We start from the raw sequence: 12,142 nt of genomic DNA, 5'->3' as shown, positions 1-12,142 counted from the left end.
CACGGGGAGGGAGCGGGTGGGAACCGCTACTCTACAGAAAATAATATAAGGCAAATGTTAAGAAAATGTTAAGTAAAGTAAAAAATAACGGTCATCAGTAGGTGTTGGGTGCTCTGTGGAGGGAGGGAAGCTACACTACAGAAAAAAAAACGGGTGAAAAAAAAAAAATAAAACCATTTTTTTTCTGCAAACTGGGTACTGGCAGACAGCTGCCAGTACCCAAGATGGCCCCCAGTAAGGCAGAGGGGGAGGGTTAGAGAGCTGTTTGGGGGGGATCAGGGAGGTTGGGGGCTATGGGGAGATTCTACAAAAAAAAAAATAGAAAAGAAAAAAAAAAATACCTTTTATTTTAGTACTGGCAGACTTTCTGCCAGTACTTAAGATGGCGGGGACAATGGTGGGGTGGGGGAGGGAAGGAAGCTGTTTGGGAGAGATCAGGGGGTCTGATGTGTCAGGTGGGAGGCTGATCTCTACTCTAAAGATAAAATTAACCCTGCAAGCTCCCTACAAACTACCTAATTAACCCCTTCACTGCTAGCCATAATACATGTGTGATGCGCAGCAGCATTTAGCGGCCTTCTAATTACCAAAAAGCAACGCCAAAGTCATATATGTCTGCTATTTCTGAACAAAGGGGATCCCAGAGAAGCATTTACAACCATTTGTGCCATAATTGCACAAGCTGTTTGTAAATAATTTCAGTGAGAAACCTAAAATTGTGAAAAAATTATTTTTTTCTTTTATTTGATCGCATTTGGCGGTGAAATGGTGGCATGAAATATACCAAAATGGGCCTAGATCAATACTTGGGGTTCTCTACTACACTACACTAAAGCTAAAATTAACCCTAAAAGCTCCCTACATGCTCCCTAATTAACCCCTTCACTGCTGGGCATAATACATGTGTGGTGCGCAGTGGCATTTACCAGTCTTCTAATTAGCAAAAAGCAAAGCCAAAGCCACATATCTCTGCTATTTATGAACAAAGGGGATCCAAGAGAAGCATTTACAACCATTTATTTCATAATTGCATAAGTTGTTTGTAAATAATTTCAGTGAGAAACCTAAAGTTTGTGAAAAAATTTGTGAGAAAGTGAACAATTTTTTTTATTTGATCGCATTTGGTGGTGAAATGGTGGCATGAAATATACCAAAATGGGCCTAGATCAATACTTTGGGATGTCTTCTAAAAAAAAATATATACATGTCAATGGATATTCAGGGATTCCTGAAAGATATCAGTGTCCCAACGTAACTAGCGCTAATTTTGTAAGAAAAAGTGGTTTGGAAATAGCAAAGTGCTACTTGTATTTATGGCCCTATAACTTGCAAAAAAAACAAAGAACATGTAAACATTGGGTATTTCTAAGCTCAGGACAAAATTTAGAAACTATTTAGCATGGGTGTTTTTTGGTGGTTGTAGATGTGTAACAGATTTTGGGGGTCAAAGTTAGAAAAGGTGTGTTTTTTTCCATTTTTTCCTCATATTTTATACATTTTTTTTATAGTAAATTATAAGATATGATGAAAATAATGGTATCTATTTAATGGCGAGAAAAACGGTATATAATATGTGTGGGTAGAGTAAATGAGTAAGTGGAAAATTACAGCTAAACACAAACGCCGCAACAATGTAAAAATAGCCTTGGTCCCAAACGGACAGAAAATGGAAAAGTGCTGTGGTCATTAAGGGGTTAAACATTAAATGCAGTTATTTTTAATGAATTATAGAGCAAATGGTAAGATTAGAATGAAAAAAAAATGGAATTGGATGAAAACAAAAATCCATTTATTTCTTGGACAGAACAAGCGAAGCTGACAGCAGGCTGACTTTATACAACTGTGATTATTTTAGCTGGGTTGTTCCAAACTGAGTTTGCAAAAGCTTAATAATATTTAAAAGTTATTGGGGGAAACATGTTGCTCAATGAAGCTAAACAGATTGACTCATTGCTAGAGAACAGAAAAAAAGAAACATAATATTAAAAAAAATAGCAAAGCTCCACAAATTATTTTATTTCTCTTTCTTTTTACATTTTACAAACAAACAAAATGTCAAGTAACCATAGTTTTTATCTGTATTTGGGCCTTAAAGGGATACTAAACCCAATTGTTTTCTATTATGATTCAGATAGGGCATGCACTTTAAATCAACTTCCTAATTTACTCCTATTATAATTTTTTCTTCGTTTCTTGCTATCTAATTTTTATGTCTATTCTATCCTGGGAGCACGGCTAAATAGCTGACTTTTGATACTTGTCTTGAAGAAGGCTTAAATTAGAGCCGAAACGTCGATTATGATTATTTATACTTAAAATTCTGATGTATTCAGGATAAATACAAGCAGTTGATGAAACAAAAATCCTGTGAGTGCCCTTCTTTACAATAAATATTTATACAAGACTTTTGAGGATTGCACCCAAAGGTTGGATTGCTGGGCCACCGGCTAATTGATATTATATAAATATATATATATATATATACACACTGCATATATAAAATGATTGCAGTGTCCCTTTAATAAACTTGAATACAGGCCAGCAAGCTGTGTACATAATATCCCAGCAGATCACCATCAGCGTGTGACACATTGGTGTAAGCAGATCGTTTTCAGCTACAAAATTCCACCCACCATCATCGCAGGTACTTACTTTCTCAGTACGGCAATTTCGTTCTCAATGCTGCTTTCTTTTCCCTTCAGCGCTTTTTTGGGAATACACTTTACTGCAAAGAGTTTACCGGTTGCCTTCTCTTCTGCTAAAACGACTTCTGAAAATGCTCCCCTGCAGAAAAGTAAAGAATAAAATGAAATTAGAAACCGGTTTACAAATCGGTCATTTGTACTATTTCTTTTTTGTGTAAGAATGTGCCAGCTAGCACAGAATCTGAATACAGGGTACTGTCTATATTTCTGTTATATAGGCATATGGTGTTTCACACAGTAAACCAAGCAGTGAAAAGAATGAAATATATACTGTATATGTAAACCAAGAACTGTAAGACCCATCATGCAAATTCCAGTAATAGGTAGGTAATTAAATACCTGCAATCCAGACACTGCTTTTGAGCTGCCATTTCCTACAACCCCCACCTTATCAATTTTATACTTTAGTAGTTACCTCAAAAATATAGTAGTTTTCAGAACTGAACTCCTTGGTAAACACAAAGGGGACAATTTATCAACCCCAGAATCCATCCGTATGCATCTGTTTACGCGCAAGCCTTCAGGCTCGCCAGATACAGGAGTTAAGAAGCAGCAGTCTTAAGACCGCTGCTCCTTAACTCGTCTGCAAGCCTCTGAGGCGGAGGACAGCAAAGAGCCTGATTGGATACGATCAGGTTGATTGACACTTCCTGCTATCAGCCGATTGGCTATGAATGTGCAGGAGCCGGCATTGCAAAAGCATTTCACAAGGAATGCTTGGGTAATGATAAATGCAGACTGCGTATGCTGTTGGCATTTATCGATGTCCGCTTGCACTTTGATAATTAGGCCACAAAGTTGTGATCAACCTTCATTGTCAGCCATAGGGATTTCATGTTGCCTCTTTAATATTTCAGGTTCCTAAAACTGATCATTTTCAGTTTCTTTAAAAGGCCACTGATCAATGTATTTTCCATAGGGGTCTTCTTTTAAAGCGGCAATATGAAAAGCCTACAGCCACATATAGATCAGTAATTGATTAACCCATTATATCAGTCACATATAAAGCCGTGCTAAACCTCTTCAGCATTCTTTCTAACAAAAAATATCCACTTATTCATTTCGGGGGTCTCTTAGAGATACCTTGGGGTTTATGGGGGCGAGACACATATTTCTTTCACTCTCCCAGGGGTCCACTATGCAGTACATGATCCAGCCTGGTCTCTGAATAGTATTTATATTACCCCTCCAGCCTCCATGTGTAGCTAAATTTTATCACATCTGACAATTAAAGAGACAGTAAACTATAATATTTCTATCATGCATATTAAAGAGGCATGAAACCCAATAGTTTATTTTTAAGATTCAAATACAGCATAGAGTTTTAACCAACTTTCCTGTTTACTTCTATTATCAAATTTGCTTCATTCTATTGGAATCCTTTGTTGAAGAATCAGCATTGCAGAACTGGGAGCTAGTTGAACACACTGGGTGAACCAATGGCAAAAAGCATATATCTGCAGCCACCAATAAACAGCTATCTCTTAAGTGCATTGCTACGTTTGAGCCTATCTATGTATGTTTTTTCAACAAAGGATATCAAAAGAACAAACAAAGCAAATTAGGTAAAAGACAAACTAAAAATATTTTGCATAAAATGAAAAAAGATTAAGTTAAAGTTGTTCAGTATGCTTTGCATGTCTCTGTACAACTAATGGTCTTTAATGGTTTGCTCACTGACTGATACACAGAACTCCTAATGCAGTGTTCTCTTCAGGACCTTTTTAGTGGGTGCACTACCCGGCTAATTTTACCGACCACCCCCCAGCTAAAATTTTTAGCTAATATTAAGCTAATATAAAAATGTTAAAATTGTATTGCACAAATTATCATAAAAACATAAAATATGCTTACCGGATAATTTCATTTTCTTCTGAAGGGAAGAATCCACAGCTGCATTCATTACTTTTAGGAATTTAGAACCTGGCCACCAGGAGGAGGCAAAGACACCCCAGCCAAAGGCTTAAATACCTCCCCCACTTCCCTAATCCCTCAGCCATTCTGCCAAGGGAACAAGTAACAGTAGGAGAAATATCAGGGTGAAAAAAGGTGCCAGAAGAACAAAAAAATTACAGCCGCTTCATAGATAAAAACACGGGCGGGAGCTGTGGACTCTTCCCTTCAGAAGAAAATTAAATTATCAGGTAAGCATAATGTATGTTTTTCTTCTTAAAAGGGTCCACAGCTGCCTTCATTACTTTTGGTAAAACAATACCCAAGCTAGAGGACACTGAATGCAATAACGGATGGGTACAAAAAGGCAGCTCCTTCGAAAGGCACCACAGTCTGAATTACTCAACACCCCAAAAAAAAATTAAGTACAAACGACGCAGAGAAAAACCCGAGCCCAGGTAACTGCACATCAGACCTAGAGTCCGTCAGGTCCAAACAACCTCTGAAGCATCTGCCCCACGGGACACGACACCCAAGAAGGTACCCGGCTAAAGATAAGGACCGCATCTGCCCCCAAAAGCGAACCTGCGACCAGGAAATCCAAAGGAACTTTTCCCACTCAACACCTAGAAAGCAACCCATGGTTGTCCTTACAAAGGCAACACCCAGGGAGACAAGCTCCCTAGAACACAAGAACCCAAAAGAAGGATTCAAACACAGGGAACCTGTCCTCAAAAGGACACCAGGAACCCTTCATGTCCGATACTATACCCTAAGGTACTCCAGGAAACTTATGAGTCCCTCGATGCTCCATAACATATCTAGATCTGTAGGCTAGATAGGCGGATACAGCAGGAACAGGATAAATAACCCAGCAGCTAGAACAGAGCTCTCCCAGAGAAACTCAAACCGTCTGAATAGGAACTCTCAAAGACCAGCCTCCAAAAGGAAGGCTGACCCTATTGCTATCTCAAACCTCCTAAAGGCGCGTCAAGCTAGTTAGCATCCAGACAAAGCAAGTAGCTATAACTGGATACACCATCACTAAGCAAATCCCTTTGGATGGTTCCAACTGTAAACCACAAAGGGCGTACAGCCCACCGAATAGCGGCTCCAAGAAGCGCCCCCTACCAGCACCAGACGCCGGTAGAAAGAAGGAGGACATCCAAAGTCTTCCCTCAAGGAAGGGCCAACCGCAGAGCGGTCAACACTGCGTAGAGTAACCAATCCCTAACCTTCCCTCTGGATAACGGTCCCAGCCCAAAGGCTAGTCAAAAGACCGAAAACAAGAGTCCCAGACTACAGGAAAGAAGGATCAATGAGGAACAAAATCCCCTGTTAGACCACTGCTACAAACGGCATGCTACCTTGAGTCAAGAGAAACATTGTGCTCGGGTACGAGACCCCCTACACGCAGTCATGGGCAAAAAAAGGCACACTTCCCAAGAGAAGTCCCCCAAAAACCTCAGCATCCATATATATGGATACATGTAGTGGAAGCCCCCACGGGAGCAAAACCCTCAGCCTCCTGCTGCAGGAACGGAGGAACCAGAGACTACATCACAGCTCCCCTGAAACACAGGAAGGAAAGAAAAATCCTGCAAGGCAGGACCAAAGACCCCCAGGACTCCACGATACTAAGGTAACTCTGAACCTGGAGAACCCAAACCCTACTCTGGAAGAGAAGGGAATGAATGGAAAAAAAAACCCTATCATAGGGGCGAGACCCCTCAACCACATCGCCAACCCAGTTGAAAAGCACCTGGAGTCTACAGGAACATCGTAAATGCCCCAGAAGGCAGGTAGGGAACCGTCAGAAAAGCATGAGTGAGCCACAGTCACAAAGGCATCTCTCACAGAGCCCTAGCCCTTATGAAGGGGGCTCACGGGACCACAAATTCAAGTGTGAACCGAACCATCCACACCCATCCATGTAGAGATGTGGACCAAGGCCAGGGTTCGCGACAATGGACGATGAAAAGATCCAATCTCAGAGAGAAACCTAAACTGCCTCCTCCAAGGAGGAGAGCACCTCTAAAATCCGTAGACTTGGCGATCTAGATAGCCTTAAACCCAAGAATCACAATGGACTACTGAACAGTCTGAGAATCAGTCTGAGAATCAGCACCCAGTGGAATGGATCGCAAGGAATCTCGTAGGCAAGCAGCAACACGTGATACACACACAGGCAGGGTAGCATCAATACCCGAAGGAAAATGATAACCCTGCTCGCCATTTTAGAGAAGTAACGTAAGGCACCGCCCACGAAACTCCAAATGGAGTATCGAGGAAAAAAGGACAACTGCTTGACCCTCGAAGGGTTGCCCTCCGTACCCAACCTCGACACCGCTACTGACAAACCCCCAAGCTAGTGTAACATCGAGGACGCAACACACCCGAATGGCAAAGACCGTAGTCTGACCGAGGGTATTAGCAGGAATACAGTCAGAGAGCTTGAAAAAGCTATTATTCAAGGAAAACTACCTTGAGCAGGCAAATGTTGGAGCTGCAACTCCCACAGAAGGCAGGGAACCCCTGCACACCACCCTCCCAGAGTAACACGACTCGGAAACAGAGAAAAACATGCCAGCACACCGACCAGACGATCCCCCCAAAAGTGCGGAAGGATGATGCTCTGCCATCGCAGAAAGAGTGCACTAGGGTAAAGAGTCAGTGTCCGGAAGAACCTCAAGTGAAAACCAAATGTTAATCACCCGGCACATTAGACCAAACAGGTCACACACATCTCACAACTTCCATTTAATAGAAATAACAGTTCAAGTTTCGGGACCTGAAGAACCTAGAGACGTCTGCAGAAAGCAGAATCATAACCCAGGCAAGTAGCCCGAACTGACCACCCTTAGAGTGGTACGCACAACCCTCCGTCCGGAGAAGTTGCATATAAACCACAGGCCTCATACATCAGTAGGATCCGAGCCTGGAGTCCATAGAATAGGCCTAGAGGCATCCTCAGCACCCCGAAGGTGACATGAACCCTGGTAACAGCTGAAAAAGAGTCCGACCAGTACCAGCCTGGTATAGGAGCACTCTGGAACTGTTCCAGGTCCAAGAAAATTTGTCCCAAAGGATCGATAAATGAACTAGAAACTAAAATTCTAATATTCAACAAGTGCGCAACCCCCGAGGGAGTGCCCATGCGACCACGAGTGGCACGTATCGGTTCTAGAGAAGAACATTCATAAAAACGAAATCTAACAGACCTGAGCCTAAGGAAACACAAATTAAACACATCCATCCGGATCAAAAATAAAATGAAAGGCAGCACCCATCGTGTGAATGCCCAAGGTGAATGAGAACGACAACAGGACCAGCCGAGTAGAGGCCCCATTCACCCAAGATTGGCTTCATCCCTTAAGGTTATATCCATTTTGCCATCCAACTTCTAAGGCCTCGGATCCCTCTGCCTACTAGGACTGGGATCCTCTAACATTGCCAAAACATGTCTTAAAAGAACCCTAAGGCGAGCCAGCCTATAACGGAAGGCAAAATCATCCTTCACCAAATCTACGAGATTGGGGCCCCTGAAGCCTCAGGGGCCAAGGTTTACCCAGAAGGTCAAACTGAATTGGGCGATCCCACGCTTGATGGACCTAGGATAACGGAGCACAGACAGTATCGGAGAATACATCACTTGGGAGATATAAATGAGACAGCGCCATAGAAATGGCCATGCGGAACCGTGCCGTAATCTCTGGCGGAAACAAGCCACTCTCCGGAGAAGGAGTGAAGGCCATAGGGACACCTGCGTGCGTAGCCGGAAAGGGTCTTGGGCACGCGCCTCACGGGTCATGGAAAACTCAGAGGCGGATGGCTCAACACACTCTAAGCTCCCAGACTGAGGAGAAGAGAGTACTCTAGAACGGCACCCGGAACATAACTGATGGGCATTAATTACCCAGGCCATTTCATATTCATCACAAGACACATCCTCCGTATCGGCGGCATCCGTGTTGCGCATATCAGAACCCTCCATAATCTTGGGATTACAAAAAGACAAAACTAACTGGCACACTTTGACACCAACAATGGCTGGGGCACTCACCACCTCCTGTGAACCAGACAACCCACGAGCAAGACTCTCTTGGTCGCACACAGTCAGCATACGGAAGTGAAAAAAAACAAAGTAACCGCACCCGTCACAAGGTGCACCGTGCCGTCACAAAAAGGGCACGCAATCTTGAGAGATTGTGTCCTAAAAGAAGGCCGCTATGTTCCGTAAAGGCCAAGAGCCTAAGTATAGCTACACATTGCAGATAGAACCACATAACAAATATGATTAAAGTCCCCCTTGTTCAATAACCCCCCTCAGGAGATATTAACCCATGATTCCTTATTTAAGATAAAAGGAGTCCCACTGGGACCCTTCCTTGTTTCTTTAACAATACATCTCATATTGAAATAAAATGAAACAATCTTACCGGAATCTATGCCGTGGAACAGGAACACGGCCCTTGAAGTGTGACAGATAGTAGCCTCGCTTCTGACATGGACTTGAGTGAAGAAAGGTAGGCGAAAACTTGTCAACGCTGATTACCAAGGAGCTGTTAATATGAGGATGGATAATACGGGATGGAATCGCAGGAAAACTCTCCCTGCATCTCCGGACTCAGACTTTCATCCATGCTCCCACTGAGAGGCTGACAGGATTACTTAAAACTCCAGTCCCATTGTGAAGAGTACTACCCTCCATAAGAGACTATCTCGAACTTCTGTACATTTCTCTGCCAACCTCCTGTGACGAAAGGCAAAGAATGACTGGGGGATGAGGGAAGTGGGGGAGGTATTTAAGCCTTTGGCTGGGGTGTCTTTGCCTCCTCCTGGTGGCCAGGTTCTGAATTCCCAAAAGTAATGAATACAGCTGTGGACTCTTCCCTTTTAAGAAGAAAACACATTTATGTTAAATTATGCAATTAATGTGTGCTTTGAATAGCAGAAAATTATATAATATTAGAAAATATTATACTGCCCCCACATGGCTACTTCATAATGCTACTAAGCTGGCAACATTTTCTGTGCAGAACACTGTAATGCTTTATTGATGAAAAGTGAGACACTTTACCAGCATAAAAAAAAAAAAAAAATGCTGTAATACATTTAAAAATGTCTGTTTTAGTACTGATTTTGTTTCAACCGTTTTACGGATAACATACTAAACAAATAGCTAACACAACTGCATGCCAGCTGCAGAAAAATATACCCTTGAACTAGAGAATTACATTTTCAAACAAGAGCAAAACACTAAACAGAAACCAGAAATATATAATATGTCTGAAACGCGCAACACAGTATTTCAAATACGAATCACTTTTGTGCTTTTGATAGTGAGGTAGATCTCACTAATAAAACATATTTAAATATGATTATTATTTTTTTTAAATATTTGTACAGTTTAATTACAAACATATCTCCAGAAAAAATAAGCTGCATAGAAAGGTAATTTATTAACAACTTATACCTGCATCTAAAAAAGGAGATTGCAGTCAGACAAATCCTCAACCTGTCCTCATGCAATTGCCACTTGCGATGAAGAATCACGTGGTAAATTTGTGGTTGCATGTTCGCTCATGTGAGCCGGCACCACAAAGCCTCAAAATCTGTGAATGCAGCATAATAAATCTTATCCTAAAGGTCTAATGTTATATATGATGCCATTATACAGGGCTAGGATAGCTTAGGGAATAGAGTTACTGGTTCAAATCACAGTCAAAGGTAATAAAGGGATTATCTATCGTTTTAAACATAAAACATTTTCAAGCAGACTTTCTCTTTAAAGGGACAGTTTACTCAAAAATGTTCTCCCCTTTAATTTGTTCCCAATGATCCACTTTACCTGCTGGAGTGTATTAAATTGTTTACAAGTAGCTCCTTTACCCTTATATTGGCATTTGAAATTGTTAATTTAGCATGTGGTATCCCCACCTATTCTGAAAGTTTGTGGCCGCGCGTACCAGCTATAGATAAGCTTTGTAAACACAGCCAGCAGAAGAAAACAGAATTTATGCTTACCTGATAAATTACTTTCTCCAACGGTGTGTCCGGTCCACGGCGTCATCCTTACTTGTGGGATATTCTCTTCCCCAACAGGAAATGGCAAAGAGTCCCAGCAAAGCTGGTCACATGATCCCTCCTAGGCTCCGCCCACCCCAGTCATTCGACCGACGGACAGGAGGAAATATATATAGGAGAAACCATATGATACCGTGGTGACTGTAGTTAGAGAAAATAATTCATCAGACCTGATTAAAAAACCAGGGCGGGCCGTGGACCGGACACACCGTTGGAGAAAGTAATTTATCAGGTAAGCATAAATTCTGTTTTCTCCAACATAGGTGTGTCCGGTCCACGGCGTCATCCTTACTTGTGGGAACCAATACCAAAGCTTTAGGACACGGATGAAGGGAGGGAGCAAATCAGGTCACCTAAATGGAAGGCACCACGGCTTGCAAAACCTTTCTCCCAAAAATAGCCTCCGAAGAAGCAAAAGTATCAAATTCGTAAAATTTGGCAAAAGTGTGCAGTGAAGACCAAGTCGCTGCCTTACATATCTGGTCAACAGAAGCCTCGTTCTTGAAGGCCCATGTGGAAGCCACAGCCCTAGTGGAGTGAGCTGTGATTCTTTCAGGAGGCTGCCGTCCGGCAGTCTCATAAGCCAATCTGATAATGCTTTTAAGCCAAAAGGAAAGAGAGGTAGAAGTCGCTTTTTGACCTCTCCTTTTACCAGAATAAACAACAAACAAGGAAGATGTTTGTCTGAAATCTTTAGTAGCCTCTAAATAGAATTTTAGAGCACGGACTACGTCCAAATTGTGTAACAAACGTTCCTTCTTTGAAACTGGATTCGGACACAAAGAAGGTACAACTATCTCCTGGTTAATATTTTTGTTGGAAACAACTTTCGGAAGAAAACCAGGCTTAGTACGCAAAACCACCTTATCTGCATGGAACACCAGATAGGGCGGAGAACACTGCAGAGCAGATAACTCTGAAACTCTTCTAGCAGAAGAAATTGCAACCAAAAACAAAACTTTCCAAGATAATAACTTAATATCTACGGAATGTAAGGGTTCAAACGGAACCCCTTGAAGAACTGAAAGAACTAGATTTAGACTCCAGGGAGGAGTCAAAGGTCTGTAAACAGGCTTGATCCTAACCAGAGCCTGAACAAATGCTTGAACATCTGGCACAGCTGCCAGTCTCTTGTGAAGTAAAACAGATAAAGCAGAGATCTGTCCCTTCAGAGAACTTGCAGATAATCCTTTCTCCAAACCTTCTTGTAGAAAGGATAGAATCTTAGGAACTTTTATCTTGTTCCATGGGAATCCTTTAGATTCACACTAACAGATATATTTTTTCCATATTTTATGGTAAATTTTTCTAGTTACAGGCTTTCTAGCCTGAATCAGAGTATCTATTACAGAATCTGAAAACCCACGCTTTGATAAAATCAAGCGTTCAATCTCCAAGCCGTCAGTTGGAGGGAAACCAGATTCGGATGTTCGAATGGACCCTGAACAAGAAGGTCC

General features: G+C 41.9%; 1 protein-coding gene across 1 annotated transcript in view; it reads right to left on the bottom strand.

Annotated features, from left to right (window-relative positions):
- CAMK1D (calcium/calmodulin dependent protein kinase ID) overlaps window positions 1–12,142 on the bottom strand; it is a 782,349-nt gene that overhangs the window by 466,095 nt on the left and 304,112 nt on the right. The window contains exon 2 of the mRNA XM_053716475.1: window positions 2,653–2,784. Within this exon, the coding sequence (XP_053572450.1) occupies window positions 2,653–2,784 (132 nt within the window). The remainder of the gene's footprint in view (window positions 1–2,652; window positions 2,785–12,142) is intronic.

This window comes from Bombina bombina, chromosome 6 (assembly GCF_027579735.1).
Source record: "Bombina bombina isolate aBomBom1 chromosome 6, aBomBom1.pri, whole genome shotgun sequence".
In the NCBI taxonomy this organism is placed as follows: Eukaryota; Metazoa; Chordata; class Amphibia; order Anura; family Bombinatoridae; genus Bombina; species Bombina bombina.
This window is presented reverse-complemented; position numbering and strand designations above follow the sequence as displayed.